The sequence below is a fragment of the Gracilinanus agilis genome, chromosome 3 (genome assembly GCF_016433145.1).
Source record: "Gracilinanus agilis isolate LMUSP501 chromosome 3, AgileGrace, whole genome shotgun sequence".
Lineage (NCBI taxonomy): Eukaryota > Metazoa > Chordata > Mammalia > Didelphimorphia > Didelphidae > Gracilinanus > Gracilinanus agilis.
Window position 1 is genome coordinate 297,246,600 of NC_058132.1, and position 22,597 is coordinate 297,269,196.

The 22,597-nt window shown below is 37.0% G+C and overlaps 1 protein-coding gene across 2 annotated transcripts in view; it reads right to left on the reverse strand.

Annotated features, from left to right (window-relative positions):
• Positions 1-393: 393 nt before the first annotated feature.
• Positions 394-22,597, reverse strand: part of R3HDM1 (R3H domain containing 1) — an 87,767-nt gene continuing 65,563 nt past the window's right edge. For both annotated transcript variants that reach the window (XM_044669904.1, XM_044669903.1), the window contains 6 exons: positions 9,436-9,539; positions 5,556-5,722; positions 5,148-5,292; positions 3,139-3,221; positions 2,576-2,660; positions 394-1,792 (listed from right to left, as the gene is read on the reverse strand). In XM_044669904.1, the coding sequence (XP_044525839.1) occupies positions 1,431-1,792; positions 2,576-2,660; positions 3,139-3,221; positions 5,148-5,292; positions 5,556-5,722; positions 9,436-9,539 (946 nt within the window). In that variant the 3' untranslated portion in view covers positions 394-1,430. The remainder of the gene's footprint in view (positions 1,793-2,575; positions 2,661-3,138; positions 3,222-5,147; positions 5,293-5,555; positions 5,723-9,435; positions 9,540-22,597) is intronic.

A 22,597-nucleotide genomic window follows, 5' to 3' on the forward strand; every position in this document is an offset into this window, starting at 1 on the left:
GGAAACAGGCTGGTTATGCAGTGACTGAGAGGGCCAATGAATGGATGACCTATGTTTCCTCTAGGTGCTTCTTGTTTGAGGATTTATGGGGGGACGTGGAGAGGAGTCCACAAGATACAAATGGCATGGTTGGCCTGCAACTTGAATCTGAAACCACAGGAGTACTGAAAATGCTCATTAATTTTCCATTTCTGATTAGAATTCATTTACCAGGGGCATGAAATTATATGATCATACTGCAGGAGGTGACACTTAAATGATATACTAAGAAACAAGAAAAATAATATGATTTTTGAGGTGGTTACTAAAATACATGGCATGTTTTATAAAAATTAGATTCATTAATAAATGTTATTAGGAGATTGTAGTCATCCTCATTAAAATGCACAGTACTTTTATATTTGTAAACATTTATTCTTCTGAACTGAAAAAGGCTTGCATCAGCACACATTGTACAGCCTTGCAAATTACACAGAAATTGAAAAAAAAAAAAAGTTTCTTGTCCTGCAGTGCAATGAATCTTTGATGTCCAGTGATCCGCTGCAAACAATGAAAACAAATTTAAACCATTTAGGAATTTTCTAGCACTTGACAAATGCATTTCCTTACAGTGACCAAAGATAAGATCCATATTGAGGGAAAGGCAAATAAGTGGCACAATTATTTGGGGGACATATGTTTTAAGATTCATCATTTTTACCTTTTGACTTAAAAAAAAAAGAAAAAAGAAATGTTTTCTTTACTTTCTTCCTGTTTTAAGGAGGATTCCTATTCCCCTTTGAGAATCTGCTATGTGGTTTGATTAAAATGAGTTAAGAACATAATTTATTTACAATTAACATTCACATTGTCTGAATATATTGAATAAAGAAAGGACTTTGTGAACAAATTCTATCATTACTGAAAAATGGCTTGTGTGTTTGGAAATTTTCAGAGGAAGAGGAATCTTCTATGCTAAGGATTCTTTTCATTCACCCATCGAGAAAAAGAGAATGAGTAGTTTTGGCTCAGATAGTCTACCATCCAAGATGGGTCACAGTGTCCTGGCTGCAAAAAGGAAATATAGCTTCCAATACGACTATTGGTTGTGAAGAAAAATTTGCTGTACAATAGAGCTTTGGATCTGATACAAGAATTCAGAAATATAAAACAAAAGAACTATAAAAGTCATCGGCATTTTAACAGCATCCCTCAGAGAAAGCTGCTACTCTGTATAAGGTTGATATGGATTCTGGTCATTTGGGGTCAACAGTGTATCTCTCTTCCCCCCCACCCCTTTACTGGATCACTGGCCTTTCTTTGAATGCTATTGTGCCATTACCAAATGTCCCAGGAGTCTCTATAATGTTAACAGAAGCTCCAAACATCAAGCTAATCTAGGACGGCAGAACACAGGTGTCATAAAGGATGAAGGTCCAGTAGTGGATCTGCTACTGAGAACTTGCCCTTTCTAGGATATGAAAGTCATAGTGCTTCTTGCTTGTCCTCAGCTTAAACTTGTTAACTGAGTTAATTTGTTTCTTCAATGCGTTTTGGGCAGCTGAAATGGAGGGGAATGTCGCTAGAATGGTGTAAGTGGAGGCCAAGTCACTAGGTTTAGATTGTTCTGTCTTCATAGCGCCATCTCCACTGCCACAGTAGAGAGAATGGTGACGCAGCGGTGTCTGAGACTGGGGATCCCGGAGCCAGCGGATCTTGGCACCAATTTTAAAGAGTTCTCCAAAAAGCTTCTCAGCTTCTACTCGGGTTATCCCATCAGGTAGTTCTGTAATTTCTAAGACCTTCCCAATAGCTGCAATGAAAAAATTAAGAGTTAAAGTCCTTTCGTTACCAAAGGTTGAGAAGACTACTGAACACACAGATTCTGGTCATGGGAATCACCTGATTTTCTAGTTTAATCAGTTTGATTTGCAATATGATATTGCAAAGTTAACTAACGAAAGCCTTTATTTTAAGTCAATCTTGTTCAATGCTAAGGGCACTGAAACAGCTACCAGTGTCATTCTTGTCACAGACAATGCTGCAGAACAGGGGCTCTTCACCTTTCACCTTTGGCAGGCTGGGGAAACCTGTGGGCACCTCTCAGAACATTTGAAAATATGTCAAATAAATACACAGAATTACAAAGAGAGTCAATTATGCTCAATGGGTTGGGTTATCAAAATAGTAATTAAACCAAAAAAGCAATACCATGGCTCTCAAGTTAAGAATTGCCACATGGCTCTTAAAGTAGGGGGAAAAAAAAGAAAAACAGAATTGAGTCAGGAGATCTAGATTCTTGTTCTTTCACTAAATGAAACCAAGAAGGTCTGTGATTCCTTTGTACATATCTTTATCTGTAAAACCTTTGTCATCTTGGTTCAAATATAGTACATTTCCAAACAGTGGTAAAATGAAATCTCTTTGCAGGGATAAATGTGGTCTTATGCTGAAAAATAATTCCAATGTTCTCAAGTCAATATGATGATATCCATGCTAATTATCTCAACGGATATTATGGGAGATTCCTTTCTAATGACTGCTTAACTTGGCAGCCTACAGTAGAATTATGCTCAATTGCCCCAAGATGATCTACCTGCTTCTCCTGCGCCAAGGTCAGTGGAAGCAGCCTTTTTTGCTTGTTTCCTTCCTCGGTTTCCATGCCTACTTCCAGGCTGACCCTGGAGAGTCAGAAATAGATCATTACAAATAATATCAATTTTTTTACATAAAAAGCACATTTTAAATGTTTGAAAATAATATAAACTTTAATAGGATACAATAGATACCAAATATAATTTGAACCATAAATCATTTGGGAAAATATGAAGTGGCAATTATGTTCCTTTCATTCAAATCCAGGCATTCCTTCCCTGTTAGTGCTCTCTCCCCTATAATATTTTTCACAGGAACTCTGCTCCCCATCACATGGTAAGACTATGCTTAACGCATACCCAAGAACAGCAAAGTTTGCACTGAGCTTCTCCCTTGCCCGCTCTATTCTCTTTAGATACTCTCTGTGCCTAATGATAGCATTTATGAGCATCTGGCTGCAGTACAGAGTTTTTCTAATTCGAGGACTGAATTCACAATCTTGGTTTCAAAAATCCTAAGCTCTAATCAATAGAACAATTTGGGCTAAGCAACTATCTTCCATACCTGTTGGCTTGGAATGTGTCCATGCAGAATAGAAGGAGGGTTATATTGCAGGGGTTGGCCCAGTAATGGATATCTGGCATCACCTGGAAAACAATAAGAATGGTTTCCTATTTTCTTTTCTTAGTAAAATTATTTTCTAGTTTTTCTAATTAAAACAAGAGAAAATATTGGAGGAAGAGATACATTAGTTAATGAGGGCAAAAATCCTAAGAAAAAGCATAGTATCAATTCCCCATGATGTTAGATGCCTGATCCTCTCTAGTCATTATAAAAGTAGGAGCTCTGCAGTTCAGGGACAATGCTCAGTAGCCAGGATCCATCAGTCTTTATCCCACTAACCCTGTGGCTCTGGTTGAAGGACACAAAAAGGCAAGCTTAGGCCAGAAAGGCATAGCTAATGACCAGGGAACACCTCAGGGGAAGGAAAAGTGTGGGTTGCAGTCCTTTGACACACTGAGGATACTTAAAATAAAAGTAAGAAAAGACTTATCTGGGGCAGCTCTGTGGCATGGTGGATAGAGCGCCAGGCCTACAGTCAGGAAGAGTTGGTTTTAAAATCTGACCTCAGATGCTTCCTGGTGGTGTGACCCTGGGCAATTTACTTAACCCCCCAAATGCCTAGCCCTTATTGTTCTTCTGCTTTATCAATGACATTAAGAAGGAAGGCAAGGGAAAAAAAAGACTATTGGATCAAAATGATGTTTTTTATGGGAAACAATGAGTATGGTGAAAGAGGAAATATACAAAGCTGCAGGAAATTTCACAAAACTAATGGACAAAGTATCTGAAGGTGAATTCTTTTTGGACTGGACTTGTTTATCTATAAAAGGAATTCTCTCTAGCCATGCAGAATGGAATCTCTGTAATACATAGAGTGCAGGAGGGTACTGAAAAAAGTCAGTCATTCAACAAACATTAAGCACCTTCCATGTGTCAGGCACTGTGCTAAGTGTTGGGGGTAGGGGGCACGCAAATGGTAGTCCCGGTCTTGAGAGCTTCACAGGCCAATGGGGGAAGATAACATGCAAACTACTATGTGCAAATAAGATGTAGTCTGGAATAAATTGGAAGTAATCAACAGAGGGAAGAAGGCAATTGAATTAGAAGGCTTCTGGAGAGGTTTCCTCTAAGAAGGTGGGATTTTAGCCAGGTTTTGAGGAAACCAGCAGGAGGAAATGAGGAGGGAATAGGTATGGGAGATAGTCCATGGAAATGCCCAGAGGCCCAGAGGAGATGGAGAGTCTAGACAGGAAAGGTAGTAGGGATAAGAAATGTTGAGGAACTTCAATCTATATATAAGGAGGTCTAAGAGCTATGACCAGAATATTATTGCTTTAGAAGAAAAATAAGGGACACTTTCATAATATTGGATCCTTTTCTCTACTGTATATCGCATAGACTGTGAGGACCTCCTTTCAGTGTCTGGTAGTAATGGCATGCTTTTTGGGGCATAAAACCCAGAACCACCTTTTACCATCTCTAAAAACAACCCTAGGGCATATGTGATATCTCAAAGATTTAAAAAACAAAAACAAACAAAAAAAACCCTTAACCCCCACAATACTATGTACTGATTATAAGCAGAAGAGTGGTAAGGGCTAGGCAATGGGGGTTAAAGTGACTTGCCCAGGGTCACAGAGATAGGATGTATGTGAGATCACATTTACTGCTGGCACATTTTTGATGACAAGGCTAAATCTGCCTCTTTACAACTTCTGCCCATTGCTTCTGATTTTGTTGTCTGTGGTGCTCAGAACACAATATTCTGAGGTATTGTATGATGAGAGCAGAGTACAAAGGAACTACTACCTCCTTATTCTTATGCTACCCTTCTCTTAATGCATCTTTTCCCATTAAAGTGGGTTGGAGGGCCTAGCTTGGTGGTGATGTTGTATGGAAAGGCCTAGGTGAAACACAAGCAGAAGTGAAATAAACCAAATTATGTGGCCGTGAAAAACTTTTAAGTTATATCCAAGGAAATAATTACTTATTCAAGCTCAAAGACTTACCCTGCCCAGGGACAAAAGGTCTAGAAAATTGGGGTACGATGGAAAGAGGTGCTAATGTGGGACAGATATTTTTCATGTTGGAGAGCTGAGCTGGTGCTGGTGACTGGGCTGGTGAGGTGACTGGGCTACCGAGCTGAGGACTGTGCTGTAACTAAAATGTGAAATGAAAAGACATGGAAAAATTAGAAGTTACAGAAGTTAAATTGTATCTAAAACACGAGACATATTTGCCATGGGTTTTTCATTTTAGAAACATCCGGTCATTACATGTTAAAAATCATAGCAAATGAGATGTTATAGGTTAAGTGCTGAGGGCCATACGAAGCAGGATACTATTGCTACTGTTATGCAGTAAACCCTTTGTGTTACAAAGTAAGCATCATAAACAACAAGCAACAGTAAACTTACTTGGACAACATTTTCTAAATTGCTAAACTCCACTGACTTCTGTCCTCTTTGATGATCACAGTAGTATTTGTTTTGTTTCCATTGAGGGGGTGAGTGGGCTCGAGGATGAGAACTGTTTGGTATATTTAACTGCATCATGACAACTCCTCCAGCAGGTGGTGGTACGGCTACAGAGCAGAAGGAAACCAACACTTAAATGACTTTCATTTCCATGTTTTGCTTACGTTAAAAAAAAAATCAGGACTAGAGCAAAAATCTAAATATCAGAATGAATGTATTTAAAAATGTCATTATTTTGCTGTAGATGATGAGAATTATTAACAGCATGTGTTCAGTAAGAAAGCTAAACTGATGAGGCAGATAAAAGTCATATTTATCCTAAAAAATATAATGTCCACAGAAAGTAAGGTAACTTTAAAGCATGCCCCATTATCTTACTGAACAGCTCAAAAAATTAATTCAATTTAGTTGAACAAATAAGTTTTGTACCAGGCAGTGCTAAGTGCTGTAGACAGTCTTTACTTTCGATTCCACAAACGTTCATTCATTTACTGAGTATAAATTTTGTGCTAGACACTGAAGATAGGAAGTCAAATACAAGGGAAATAGCTCCTGCCCTCAAGGAAGTTACATTCTACTGGGGGGGAAAACAACATGACCAGTTATAAATAAGTCAATACAAAATAAATTTTTTCAGGGAGAGGGTTTTGAGAGCACTGACATCAGTCAAGGTGGGAGGGAGATCAGGAAGACCTGAAGACAATGACATCTGAGCTTTGCTTTGAAAGAAGCTAGGAATTTGGTAATTGTAGATGAATAGATTATTTCAGGCACTGTTAGGATGATGGTGCCCCTACAGAAACAGGGAAGTTAGGAGAAGGAATATAGTTCAGAGGAACGATAATGAAGTAGGTTTAGGATTTTGGCCATATCAAGCTTGAACTACTTTTGGGACATCCAGGTGAGTGTCCAGCAGGGAATGGGTGATCTGTGAAGTTTCGTTATTTATTATCTGTCAATATGGTCACTTGAAGATACTTTTTAATGAAAAAACTTGAAATTAAATCTGCTATGGTTGTTGTCAAAGTAATATTTAATACACCACCATTTGAAATGAGGAAAAGGGGGGGGGGGAAGAGACTTCAAAAAAATTAAGCCATGGAGAGTCTGGATCCTAGTTCTGCTACTAACTTCTTATGAATTTGGGAAAGTTGACTAATCCTTCTGGGCTGTATTTTCCTCACCTGTAAACTGAGGGGGTTCAATCACAGCTTGAAAAGTCCCTTTTAGCTCTGAATCTATGCTCCTGTGATCTTCTGTGCTTAATTTGGCACTAACATTCAATACACTGATTACATCATTTCTCCCTAATTTCTATTTCTCATCTCTCCATTAGATAATTAAAGAACCATTGTATATTTATATATTGCTTAACAGTTTATAAATACTCTAAACCAGTGACGGGCAAACTATGGCCCAAGGGCCCTCTGAAATGTTCTATGGGCTGTATGACCTTATTCCTAATCTGACGAATACAATGAGTAGGATACAATACAATGAAACTTCGAAAGAGTTGCCTTAGAAACAGACTGAAAGATAATCATTTCCTTTCCTTTGGCCCTCTCTAAAAAGTTTGCCCATCAATGCTCTAAACCATTCCTACCTCAACTTCTTTCCTCCCCAAACCTCTTATTTCTGCTGGCATCACCACCCTCTCTGATAGAAATCTCAGAGCCCTTCTTTCTTGCTCCTGACATGGAAAAGGTGGATGATTCCAATTGCAACTCCCACTGCATCTCCTGATTTGTTCTTTGCTTTCTGGTCACACATCACCCACTGAGGGCAGGCCTAGACTATTACAGTGTCTTCCTAACTTGTATTTCTGGATCTAACCACACTTCCTTCCAAACCATCCTGCAGCCAGAGTAATACACTTAATGTATAACTTGATTACATTCTTTCTTGGGTTCAAAACATTTTCATCATCTTCCTATTGCCTCCAGAGTGAAATCCAAAATCTTTAGCCTGGTGACCAAAACCAAAGACTGATTTCACATTCTTCTCATTCAAGTACTCTTCCTGCTAAATACTAGTTTGGCTGTGTTCCCTGAGTCTCCTACTTTTTCTGGGATTTTGCTATTCTGCCTTCTAGAATGCCTTTTCCTCCCATTTATACCTATTGAAACCTTACTCATTCTTTTAGGCCCACTTTAAAACTATTTCTTTCATTGAGCTTTCCTTCATTCCTAAAAAGGGAAGTGTTATGTTATTCTATATGATGTAACAGTCAAATTAGATTTCTTTAAACCCTTCTGCCTCAGAAATCATACTAAGTATTGGTTTCTAGGCAGAAGAGTGGTAAGGGCTAGGCAATTAGGGTTAAGTGACTTGCGCAGAGACACATAGTTGTGAAGTATCTGAGGGCAGATTTGCTTTCTGGATCTCTTACAGCATTTTGTACCTCTATGCACCTAGGCTTTTTGTTGTCTAACAAGTTATTTTTGTGCTTGTCTTATTTTCCCCACTAAACTAGAAATAACAAGAATAGTAGCAGTACCTTTATTTCTTTCCAGATCCTTACTGCCAACTATATGCTCCTGTGCCAAGGGTCTACATAGCAAACCTTTTAAAATGAGCAAATGATTGTCCATTCATACTCTTTTTATACCAAGTCATCAGCATCTACTTGTCTATTTTAGTTAGTCTCACTCACCATTTAAACATTCTTGTTACCTACATCTTCTCTCTCTTTTGACTCACACTCTCACTCTCTCTCTGCATGTGTACAGAAGAGGGGAAAGGTTTATGCCTACATTTGTGGCTCAAATTCTGCTTCCAAGTACTCATGTTGCTAAGCTATAAAAGCAACATTGGTGAATAGTGCCTTTGGGAAGGTTCCTATCACAAGGGACTTGTTAATATAAAATTGAGGAGCTGGGCTGGAGATTTTTTTTTTATGGTTTATTAATATAAAGGATAAGGTGAGAAATGAGAGAGAAGATTGAGGTTGATTGCTCCGAAAGAAAATTTACTCTAATTCTAATGTCTCCATTTAACTGGCTCTTCTGCAGCAATGCAGGCCCTCAGTTCAAGCTAAGAAGTAGACAGACTTTTTACTTCTTGGCTCAGGACTTATATACCACTCTTCCCCTCCATAGTGGTGTTGTACACTGATATTCTGGCTAATTCCAGGAGACACCAGGCTAATGTTGATGCTCAGGCTGACACCAGGCCATTAGATACGCTGTGGCAGGGTAGAGCTATTTTTTTTTACACTAAGTTTATAAAAAATGGTGTGGTGTCAGGCACATTCTTTATACAAATATGGCATGTGGCAAAACACAAGTAGATTTTAAATGTAAGTTTGATTTAGACGGCATCACCCATTTTACCCAAATTTATGTGTTTCTCATTTTATATTCAAATTAATTCAGCCAGTATTTATTTTTGCACTTATTCTATGTAAAGTACTAAGCTAGGTGCTAGGGTCAGAAAGACGAAAAAAACAGTTACTGTCTACAAGAAGCTAGTATATCCTAGAATTCAGTGATATGATATGACACAAATATAGTACAAAGTAGAGTGTGAAAAAAGGAATGGAGAGATGCAAAGTCCATAGGAAAAGTAGAAGAAAGAGAAAGAGGCAGAGAGAGAACACTTTCAGTTGAATAAGGGAAAAGTTTCAGGGAGGTGAGAGTATTCAAGTTGAGCTTAAAGGAAGAGAAAGATTCGGGTAGATGAATATAAAAAGGTTTCAGCCCCTTAAGATAGTCTAGCCATGAGCAATGGGCTTTATTAGAATTTTAATACATTTCATTTTTCTTTTCCAAATGATGAGAAAAGAATCTCTAATTGTAATTATCTGATTATCTTTCCATACCTGCACATTGGTGGCTTGGAAGTTGTTGAGAATTGCCCGGTGAAGAGGTTCGAGAAAACTGTAACTGATCTGATCCTAAAGGCTGCAAATAACCTACAGATGAGCTAGAACAAAATAAGATATAAGTTCAGATATGGGTGCTATTATAAATAAAGATGTTTTAATTTAAATTAGAAATTCAACAAAAAATTCTTTAAAGTTAAATGCCCCAAGTGAACATCTGTTATTTCCTGTCAAGATTAAAACAAATAAATTATAAAGCATTGTTAAGTTTTACTTGTTTAAAAAATAATTCTTTCAAAAAGCAATTACAAAAATTAAATATTGAAAAGCATTAGATTTCTGCATTTAACAGAATATTTCTCCTTGAAACTAAGAGATTTCTAACATAAATGGAAAGTTACTATCCCAAAGTTATATGGTAATATAGTAAATGGTGTGGATTATCACTGAAATGACAAATGTTAATTTTTATAAGTACCTCCTACAGGAAAACTGGAAAAAAAAAAGGAAAAATTGTTAAGATTAAGCAATTTATAATATATCTGTTTTTTTTGGGGGGGAGGAGGGGAAATAAGAGTAACTTCTAGCCAATTGCAACTTCACTAATTTGAGATGTGATGCTTTGATTGGCATCAATCTTTGTTTTGGACAATCCTTTCTTTACACTAAGTCTTTTTTGACATTTTTTATTTGGTCTCCAAGATGTCCCTAAAGTATTAGTGTGGTTTTAAGCTTTAATAGCTTAAAGCTATTAACAATCCATCAGGTGCCTAAATGTTGGGCATTTTTATATAAACACTTGTACCTGTATTTTTATACTGTTTTTTTTCCTCTTGGATTTTTTCTCTTAGGAATTTGTTGATAACTCAGCTGTTGTTCTTCCTTCTTCATGGCTACCCCCTAGTTTCTAATTTGTGTGTGTCTGCATGCATGCATGCACAAAGGCAGTCTTTTTGACACTCCTTCCAACCTTCCAACTATTTGTTTAAATTTAAAACCCCTTTAAGCTGTTGATAACCCTCTGTATTCTGCCTTTATCAGACCAACAGGATACTATGTTTAGTGTGCAAAGGAGTATGAAAGAGATGGTGGAGAGCCTTTTGTCAATGTCATGAGTAGCAATTGAAGGAGCTGGGCATGTTAAGCCTTTAGAAGAAAAGGAGAGAGGACATGGCTATGTTGAAAGTATTTGAGGCACTGAAAGAGGAATCAAACTTATTCTGTTTGGTCCTAGTTGTGATGAACCAGGGGAAATGTAAAGTTGCAAAGAAAACAAATATAGATCTGATGTTGAATAAAATATTTGTCTATCCCTTCCTTGGACATCTCGAAGAAGAGCCTGATGACACCTGTCAGGTATTTGTTTTAGTATGAATTGCTTCTGGAGCACGAGGAACTAGATAGCCATTTATATTCTTTCCAATTTTCAAATTCTGTGATTCTGGGTTGTAATCTTCATAATTGGAGGGATGAGATCATAGCTCTATTGTAGAGCTTTGGAGAATCTCAGAAAGCCACAGTCTTGACATTTTACAGACAAATTTTAAACATCAGATGAAAAATATAGAATTGTTCTGACTGCCATGATACCTCAAGCAAAGTACAATTCTCATGGCTTCTGACAGTTGACAAGATACACAGTCCATTCTATGGTAGCCTAAAATTAGAGACATATTTATAAAGTCAGAATAATATCCAGTCTCTCTGTGCATGCAGAAAATTCAGTATATATTTGTTCCTTTTGGCCTTACTTCTTTTCACTTGTGTAGTTCCAGATAGAACAAAAATGAGCACTTAGAAAGAATTCTGATTACAAATGAAGTATACATAGATGATAAAGCTTGAGGAAAAGATGTTAAAATTTACTTCGTATGTTGTTTTGAAGTCTTCCTTCATAACCATTTGATGATATAAAAAGATTTTTAGAAAAAAGGATGAAATTGGATGTTAAAAGCAGAAAACCAGTTATATTTTGCCCTTACTTATCTTTCCTGAATAAAGATATCTGCATAATATTTTAGGTAGATAATAGGCTTCTTAACATTTTGTCTTGTACTTGAATCCAAACAGACAAAATAGGTTAACACCAACATGTTTTCCCAACTCATAGAAGTCATTTACAAAACAATCAATATAGAAGCTACCCAAGGGAAATACTAAACTCCCTGAATGTTCAAATTCCTTGCATGGCATCTTCATTAAGCCTTCTTCCTTCTTTAATCTAGGCCAGCAAAGCCCAGGAGGTGGACTACTCTAATTGTCCAGGTTATTTATGGCCTGAAGAAATTATTAAAGGGAAGGGAGGGGGAAAAGTTTGGAAGTTTTCCCTAAACAAATACTAAGCTATCTGGCGACAAAGCATATTTTCTTGCTCTAGTGAAGCATAAATCTCAAAGTACTATTTTAAACCAATAGCTAGGCAATAGCTTGGTCTCAGAAAAGAACAATTTTGAACTGAAATCATTTTTAAAAGGTGGAAGACCTTTAAAAGAAGAAATAGGAATATGAGTGAATGAGAAAGGCATTTTTTAAAATAGGGGAAAGAAACATTACATGTGAACAAGCAGTGGCTGAACTATAAATAAGCAATATGTAGTTCTCTAAACAGATAGAGAAAATGTCAAAGGAGGTGATAGTGGGATAAAGATATGTAAGTCTTAAGTGGAACTAATTAAGGCAGACACTGCTCAAGTTGATTCCCCAATAAACTTGATAAAATTATAAGGTGTGGATCAAACTCAAACCAATGTGTCAAGAGTGAGCTTCTAGTTGATTGACTGACTGACTGAAGAATTAGTTGCTCTTTTTTATGGCCTGTGAAAGAAGAGATTTTTGTTCTTTACCTTTTGTAGAATTTCTAAGCTTGAGCAGTAGATGATAAGGAGATAAAAATCTCCTGAAGTTTCCTATTACTAAGAGAAGGAAAAATACAGTTCATATTGTTCCTATTTGGTATCCTACAAGTTCAGTTATCTCTGGGCAACTGTGCCACCTTGCTGGTTGGTTCACAAAATGGCGATTTTGGGGGTGGTGGAGGGAGAGGGTCAGCTCCACAGCAATCTATGAAATGGTGAAAGGTGGAGGTGGTAATGGGTTGAACACTTACGATTTTGTATTTATTTGTTCATGGATTCCTGTATTTTTTATCTTATGTATTCCCTATGGTGTGAAATGAAGGTTGCTTTATACTACATCATCATTGGTACACTGAATGCTTGAGGTACCATATATAAGAATGTTGCTGCCCATGTATGTTATAAGTCAGGCACATCTATTTTGTTTTAGAGACATTCTAGGATCAATACAGATGGAGGCAATGAGTCAAAGGATCAAACTGATCCTGAGGAATTAAGCTTTCTGGATGGAAATTGGTTCATGTGGGTTTAGAGCCTTTGTTTAAGATGAGAGAATTCCTCAGATGAATGTTTACTGATAAAATTCTAGATTTGCTTTATCTTTTTTGGAAGCAGGGTTTATTCTAACTTCCAGGCCCTCAGCAGAGGTAAAACAGAAAATATTTTACAAAATGAAGCCTTTAAAAGTATTTTCCCTCAAAGGGTATGCAAGAAGAAAAATGTCACTTTGCTTATTACTTGTGGGTAAGAAGATATTTTCCAGTTTTTATAACTAGATACTATGATTAAGGAATTGGAGATTCTTTTATTCCTTTTCAGGTATAATACTTACTGCTTGATTGTGACACTCCTAGTTTACTTGTTCATGAAATGAATTGCTTGTGATAGAGCATATTTTACTACAGAGTTGCTACAAAGATACTTTAAGTGTTGGGGGCAGCTGCATGGTTCAGTGGATTGAGAGGTAGGCCTAGAAACGCGAAGTACTGGGTTCAAATTTGACCTCAGACACTTCCTAGTTGTATGACCCTGGGCAAGTCACTTAACCCCCATTGCCTAGCTCTTATCACTTTTCTGCCTTAGAACCAATACACAGTATTGATTCTAAGATGAAAGGTAAGGGTTTAGAAAAAGAAACTTAAGTGTTTTGTCATATCTGAAATAAAAAGTTTATGCCATAACAAGCAACATTCATTCATTTTTATTTATTTATTTATTTAAAAAACAAAACAAAATAAAACAAACCACCTTACCTTCCGTCTTAGAGTCAATACTGTGTATTGGCTCCAAGGAAGAAGAGTGGTAAGGGAAGGCAATGGGGGTCAAGTAACTTGCCCAGGTCACACAGCTAGGAAGTGTCTGAGGCCAGATTTGAACCTAGGACCTCTCATCTCTAGGCCTGACTCTCAGTCCACTGAGCCACCCAGATGCTTCCATAAGCAACATTTATAAGTGCTTTAAAAATGTACAAAGCAGTTTATGTACATTTATTTCACGAAATCCCCATAACAAACCCTTGAAATGTGTACTATCTTAACTGATGAAGCAATTAAGGCTTGGGGATATAAATATATAACTTGTTGTAAGATTCAAATTTGGGCCTTAGGGGTTCAAATCCACTTTCCTCTTTATTATATCACAGCAGCTTTCCAATATTGTTGTTCTCATTCATTGATAATAATTCTATTTAAAAGTCAAAGCTTTGGGGTCCATGTTTTTAGCTATATTTTGCTTATAAAAAACAAAAATAACTGTCAAGTAAACACTTCTGGCTACTACCTTCACTTTTATAAAAGTACCTGAAGATAAACAATTTCTTTGAAAAATGAATGTACTGGATGGTAATACTTTCTTCCTTAGACTAATTTTCTTTTAGAACTAGATTTCCTTCTAACAGAGCAACATTGGAAATAAAACTGACTTCTCAAAGAAATATGATTCAATTAAATAGTTGGCTTTGTGAAAATTATTTGAAAGTTTAGATTAGAAAAGACATGAAAGGGGGCAGCTGGGTAGCTCAGTGGATTGAGAGCCAGGCCTAGAGACGGGAGGTCCTAGGTTCAAATCCAGCCTCAAACACTTTCCAGCTGTGTGACCCTGGGCAAGTCACTTGACCCCCATTGCCTAGCCCTTACCACTCTTCTGCCTTGGAACCAATACACAGTATTGATTCCAAGATGGAAGGTAAGGGTTTAGAAAAAAAAAAGAAAAGACAAGACAAGACATGAAAGCAACAGCACGAGGAGAAATAACTAACAGTTTGGAAGAAAAAAGTCAAAATATTTATTAAGTGCCTACTATATGCTAGTCACTGTGCTAAGAAATGAGACTTAATAATGATGAACACTATTGAAGTGCTATAAGTAAATATATAAATGGGGGAATAAAAAAATTCAGAAAATTAGGCTAAGAAAGGAAAAGCAAAGAAGAGAAACTAAAAATGTTGGTTTAATTTTTTTACATTGGCTAAATAGTCTATGAAGCTTCTGGTGTCTTTAAAAATAAATATGGTCACTTGTGTGACTCTGGGGAAATCACTTAACTCCAAATTCTTAGCCCTTCCTGCTCTTCTGCCTTGGAGCCAATACTTAGTATTGATTCTAGGATGGAAGGTAAGGGTTAAAAAAATTTTTTTTAAGTGGTCACATTTTACTTGTTCACTGTTATTTTGAGACATTTATATCAAATATATCACATTATCTTTTGTATTAAATAAATAAAGAAATGTGAGAAAAAACCGTGGGAGACAACAATATATATAAAATTAACTTCTCTGAAGCCTCCAAAGTATATGGAAGTAATCCTGGGTTCTCAATATCCATGCCAGTAGTTGTGATCACTAGTTATCTGTCTGTTGTCTGAGGTTAAGTATGGAAAGATTCATCATCATTATTGCTAGCATTTATATAGAACCTGCCAAGAGCCAGGCTCTAAATATCTTGCAAATACCTTATTTGATCCTAATATCCATGAGAGATAGATAATATTATCATATCCATCTTACAGATGAGGAACCTGGGGCAATAGAGGTTAAGTAATTTGTCAGGGTCACATAACTAGTATCTAAGGCCATTTTGGAATTCAGGTCTTCCTGATTCCAGACCTGGCACTCTATGTACTGTGCCACCAATCTGGTTAGCTCAAAAGATGATGATTTTGGGGGTGATGGAGGGGGAGGGTCAGCTCCACAACAATCCATGAAATGAGTGAAAATACTGGCACTCATCTTGTAAGGCCTTTTACTTCCATAATTTAATTCAACTCAACACAAATATGCATATATATGCATTTAATTTGTGCACGGCATCATATCAGGTATTGGGGTTAAAATGACAAAAAATAAAAGTCACTGTCCTCAAGGAGCTTATATTATATGGATAGTACAGACACAGTGGTAGAATAATTTTAAAAGGAGGGCAGAAATGCTAAGAATTTATTCTTATATAAATACTAACTTAATTATTGGTATATTTACTGTGTGATTTTAATGCAATGACTAATTAGAGATGATATACGGTTATCTCTTATGCCACTGTCAGTGCCAGAAAAGGATATGTTATCATTAATTGAAAGGGCACTTTAGATGGATTTGTACACTAACTTTATTTCCCTTTACACTAGTGTCAGCCTTAATTACCTACTCTTCAGACCAATGAGAGCAGACTATCTTGTCAGCTCTGCCATCATACACTAGGGACCACTAGACCAGATCTTTCCATCTACCTGGTAGCTATACTTTACCATATGTATGGTTTATCCTTATACTATATTCTTTTTATATATGTCATTTGACACAGCATACAGAAATGCATTTATTTCTTGCTAAACATAGAAATCTCTCTGTGTCTCTGTCACTCACTCACTATGGTGCATGCCCTAAAGACCTCATGTTTGGACTACTGCAGAAGCCTGTTGGCTGGTGTCCTAGTCTCAAGTCACTGCAGCCCATTCTCTGGTCAGATGTCAAAACGATCTTCGAACAATGGCCTCTCCTTCTCTGAACTTCTGGGGTGCTTCCAAAAATAAAAACAAAATCCTTCATTTAGCTTTTAAAGCCTTTGGCACTTCCACTCTTTCCAGCCTCTTTATTCTTGATTCCTCTCCCTTAGAGCCTCCATGCTGTCCTGATGCTTCATGTTTTGACTCGGCACCTTCTCACCAGCTGTCTTCCTTCTCTCTACCATATACCTTGCACCTTCTTGGATCCTTCCCCAAAAAGCCTCAGTTCATATACCATCTTTTGCAAGAGGTTTTTTTTTTTTTTTTAAATTTTAAACCCTTAACTTCTGTGTATTGACTTATAGGTGGAAGAGTGGTAAGGGTAGGCAATGGGGGTGGTCAAGTGACTTGCTACCCAGTTGTGAGCTACCCAGCTGCCCCTGCAAGAGGTTTTTTGAGAGTCCTCTCCCAATACAAGAACCTCCACTCTGAGAATGCCTCCCATGTACCCTGTAAATATCTTATCTTGTTCCATAATAATGTGGTACAGTGGATAGAGTGCCAAAAGGACCTGGGTTCAAATCTGGCCTCAGACACTTCCTAATAACTGTGTAACTTTGGGAAAGTCACTTAACCTCTGTTGCCTAGCCCATGCCTTTCAGTCTTACACAGAAATTAAAGAGTTAACAGAAAAAAAAAACCAAATTAACAGAATGGGTGCTCCAGGAGGGCAGAGACTATTTTGCTTTGACCTTTGTGGGTATCCTTAGCACAGTTCCTTGCACATAAAAGCTTAATAAATGCTTGTTTCCTGGACTTGATCTAGTGACCATATCTGACTTAGTAGAGAAAAGAGAAAAAGATAATAACACATAATTATGTATAATTACTAATAAGTGATAAAGGGGAGTTAGTATACAAAATAATGTTGGAAATGCTAACTGCATGGTCTATGTAGCCTCTGGGATGTTTAAAAGGATTATGAGCCCATATCTCTATGATTAAACTTCTTGTATCAATCTTTCAAAGTCTTCAATCTATCAATCAGTAAGCAGAAGACACGAAGTAAAAGAATTTAACAATCTCAGCTGTAAGAAACCTGCATTTCAATGTGGGAAAAAACAATGACATATATCAGTGTACATAAAATAAATATAAAATAAATACAAAGAAGTTGAATACAAGGTTGATGGGAAGAAGGGCACTAATAGTGGGGGGGGGGGGATTGGAAAAGGTTTTGTTTAGAAAATGATGCTTGAATTGCATCTAGATAAAAGGAAGGAACTGTAGGAAATGTCTAGATCTGTATGTCATGCTGGACACAACATAGGAGAGGGATTAAAAAACTAAAACTAGAGCATGGGTTCAAAGATCAACAAAAACAGTGAAAAAACAACAGGAGAAAATGAAATAGTAGAAAGGAGAATTCCTATGAGAAGATGAAACTGCAAGGAAGACAAGAAATAGAAAGAAAAAAAAAGAAAGGGAGTAAGTGATCATTTTCTGTAGTGATCTCTTTCCACTGCTACTCAGAGTGGAAGCATGTCATTGGGATGGACGTGTTACATACATTTACATGTATGTAAATGAGGTGTTCTGTAATTAAGGAGAAATGACATTTAAGGTGAAGCCAATAGTAGCAAAATTGGACCAAATATACACGAAAGAAATCTGTGCTGGAATCCATACAGTTGAAGGCCACTAAGGAATTGAGTATTGAGATTTCTCAAAGAAGGAAATATCCTAAAAGGATAGAAAAGACTATGGGCTGCTTCTACCACAAAAAAGTGCCTGGATTAGCCAGCTATCTCACATGCTGATTCCACTGATCCCACATGCCTTTCTCATTTGTGTAATTTGAATCTGTTAACCTAAAAAAACCCCCTGTGATTCTCAGGAGCTCACTCTCTTCCTGTTGTTATATGCTGATGTATACAGGATATAAATTCTGTGGAGTTCCTTCTCTCGCTCTCATGTTGCGGCTCTGGTGGAGCGGGCAGAAAAAACTTAGTCATGTGGTTTTATTTTGTTAGTTAATAAACTTTATAAAATATAATACTTGAAGTATTGGGCATTAATTTAAATCCCACATTTATGGCAACCACAGAAGTGGGTTTGGAAACCTTTAAAATTCCGAGTAGATTAGTTTGAAACCACATTTCTCTAGCCCTGGCCTTTCACCTACCCCCGCCCCCAATTCTTTTTGGAGTTTTCCTGGCGTTGTTGCTGATTCAGACTCCCTAACTGCCTTGGGTGGCCCCAACAAAGCCAATGCTGCTGTTATTGCTGCCAAACTGGGAGTCCTTGGAGTTGCTCTCTGGAGGCTGAGAAAGTATAAATCCCTTTCTCTTACATTGCCAACAGCTGGGCAGATGCTGCTTGCCTTGGAAGCCCAGGTGTGTTTCCCTTAGGCAATAATTAGCCTCCTAAAGGGCTTTTACCTAAGGAGATGCTTCTATCCTCTTAACTCCCTGTCCATTGCAGGGGAAGCATACTGTTCCCTGGTGTTTTTACCCCTGGGGGGGGGGGGGAAGGTTATTCTTCCAAACAGGAAGTAGAATTGCAAGCATGGCCCACTCTATGAATGAGGGGTGGATTAACTATCCCAAATAGCTCCCATTTTTTTTTTAAATTTTTAATTTTAAACCCTTAACTTCTGTGTATTGACTTATAGGTGGAAGATTGGCAAGGGTAGGCAATGGGGGTCAAGTGACTTGCCCAGGGTCACATAGCTGGGAAGTGTCTGAGGCCGGATTTGAACCTAGGACCTCCTGTCTCTAGGCCTGGCTCTCAATCCACTGAGCTACCCAGCTGCCCCTAGCTCCCATTTTTAAGATGTCTTTTTTCCCCTACAATTCCTGGGTGCACTGGTCCTTGAGATTAGCTTGAATAATGCTGAGATTTAGGAGAAATACATCTCCCTACACCTTCTTGCCATTTTGGCCTGCCCAGTCTCTATACACACAACAAATGAGATTCCTCCATACTCTACTCTGCAGAATTCTCCCTCACTATGGGAGATCCCAGAGTTGTGACAAAAGGAATCTAAATGGATGATGATACTGGGGAATGGGAAGGAATCTTAAAGAGACTGGAGGTGAAATTTTTTAGCTTTTTCAGACTCCATTGTTTTCTTGAATTAGCTCTTATACTACTGTTTTCAAAAAAGCTGTTTTCTTAGTGAAAATTAATGTATCCTGAGTTGATCCGTGTGTTTATCAACACCCTCCTCAGGGAGGGATGGTATAATTGTTATAAAATTCTAGTTTTACAAATGTTTTTCTTGTTTGAAAGTAATTTTAGGATAAGAAACTTGCTACCTCCTAGAATCCAGGAAGTGAACTGCTTGGAGAAGGCGCCATGAAGACGTCTGCAGAAAACTCATACTGCACTGACAGATACAGAATGAACTTTGGGATGTAGTGAAATTGAACTGTGGGGGGTTGAATGCATTTGTTTTGAATGTACACTTTTATGCCAAAGGGGACTGCCCCCTAATTGGCTTTTTTGTCAGTGCACCTAGCAATCATTGGTTTTGTTCTTTTTCCCTTTTACCTCTAAATTATTGCAATATTATGTTTACATGATTCACTAGGGAGACTAGTTTCCCAAAGGATCCCAGGGGGATTGTGTAATTAGAATCTGTTACCCTAAAAAAACCCCCTACAATTCCCAGTAGCCAACTCTCTGTTGTTACATGCTGACATAGGATAAAAATTCTGTGGAGTTCTGTCTCTTGCTCTTGTCTTCTTGTTGAGGCTTTGGTGGAGCAGGCTTCTGTTTTGTTAGATAATAAACTTTGTAAAATATAATATTTGAAGCACTGGACATTAAATTTAAATCCTACACATTTCATGAACTAAAACATAGGTGTAGGTTAAAGAAAGGCAAAATTAGACTTGATGTAAGGAAAAATTTTCTAGTAAGTAGTGCTAGTTAAAAAAGGAACAGGTTTCCTTGGCTAGTGATATGGGCATTATCTTTCACTATAATTCATCAAGCAAAGATGAGAGAACCATTAATTGGATTTGTATACTCTTGTTTAAGTGTATGTTTGAGTAAGTAAACTCCTAGGGTTCTTTCAAAAGGTGATAAATGCTGAGTTAAATATGCCTAAAATATTTCTTCCAGAAATATATGCAATAGACCATATACTTTAAAGTACTGAATACTGCCTAAATTTATAAAAGAAGGAAATGAACCATATTAACATCTGTGTTAACTTCTTTGGTTTATAATAAACAGCCAAGTGGGAGATATTTTTCAATTAATGGCAGTAAGTATTTAGTAATATGGATTATTTGTCTGGGAAATACTGCTAACCACTGGAACGAAAATCATTTTCTATAAAGGTTATTACATTTTGTGATGTTTTTGGTAAATTACAAATATTTCTTCATGCAATCAATGGATGCTTTTGTTAATTCTGTAAATGGCACGCCTTTACATTTAATGAAAAACAGGAGTTCTTACATAGTCCTGATAGGATACACATTCTTTACCCTCCTGCTGCAATTAAATACATTTTTCACCTCTATTATTGCTATAGTGTATTCAGAGAATGGATCTATGCCAATGTGTCAGAAAGTAAGCAACAAACAGACTACATTTATACACAAACAGCTAATTAGAGATATGCCAGCCAATAGCCACAACAAGGTTGCATATTTAAACCCTGGGCAGCTTTTACTGTCCTAACTTAATTGGAACAAAGTAATTATATTTTGGATCATTATTTTCATACTAGAATCAACACTTTCCATTACATACTTACCAACTTCAGGTTTCAATATGCAGCCAAAGTAACTTGGTAATCCTTCCTAACACATATGACTTAGAAAACTTTGGACTGATACTGTTGGATGCTAGGCTAATACAAGTGGGAAGTAATGTTTCAAAGGGCAAGTATCTTCTCCCTAATTGTAGAATTTTAAAAACATGAGCAGTGACTGGAATGTAGCTAGGCTACTGTGGCACATGAGTGTATCAGAATATTACTGGATGATAAGGAACTATATAATAGTTTAGACAAACTTGAGAAGGCACATGAACTGATGGAAAGTGAAATAAGCAGAACCAGGAAACAATATTTATGACTACTACAACATGAATGGAAAAAACAAATCCAAATTGACACTATAATTCTAATTGACAAACCTGACATGGAAGAAGTTAAGAAAAATGCACCTCCCTCCCATCTCTGCAGATATGGGGACTTTAGGTGTGAAACAATATTAGACCTGACTGCTTAATTTGTTAAGTATGACTGAACTAATTTATTTTTTCCTCTTCTCCATTCTATTTTCCTTTTTAAGAGGCAGTTAACATATGTACAACTTAGATCCTATTACCTGCCTTCTTGAGGAGGGACAGGAGGAAGGCAAAAAACCAAAACAAAACAAAAAACCAAAAAGTCCCCAGATTTTTAGCTATGTCTTGGATAAGCATATTTATTATCACTTTATTATAGATTTATGACAAATCTTATGTATTATATTATTGTTGTGTTAAATATATCATTATGCCATACATGTACATAAAAATAGAGTAAGAAAAAAGGAGGCAATGAGGTGGCTCATTGGATATATCAAATATCAAAATTTAAATACTGCCTTGGATATCTCTGTGTCCCTTGGGAGCTGACTTAACTGCTGTCTCAATATCCTCAATTGTAAAATGGGCAGAATAATAGCTCCTATCTCCCATTTAGTTCAGAGACCAAAGGAAACAACATTTACAAAACACATAATAGAGGTGCCTGGCACATAGTAGGCTCTTGAAAAAAGCTTCTTTTTAGAAAGCTTATTCTTTCTTGCAAGGGATTGGCTGTTGGAGTAGGAATGATTTTGGAAATAAGATGATGTAAAAACAAAAGATATCTAAATTTTTTTTAAATAAAGGAGTAAAAGGATTTTAAAATCAGATGTGCTGTTATACTTTATTTGTGTGGTAGGCATAGTTTAAAAGAATTGGGCTTCATTATAGGATAAAACGCAGGAATTATTATTGCTAGAACCAGAACTTGTCTCTAGTTTTACTTTGGTCTTCTATACCAATATGTAATCTTAGCAGCTATAAAGTCAGAAATAAAAGAAAACATTAAGAGTACCACTAGGGAGTTCTGACAGTAGTTAAAATGATGATGAATTCCTTCTATGTTGAAATGACCATTTCTAACACAGGTTCTAATAGAGTAGGCATGTCAGCCCTTATTCTACCACCATACTGGAGAAAAATGAGCCATTTGTAATTGTTATGACCTGACAAGAACTCTTATCATCTTTCACATCTCAGTTCCCTACTCTGTAAAATCAATGAATAAAATGCCAGCTGCCCCTCTGGCGAACTCATAGGACAGTCAGTGG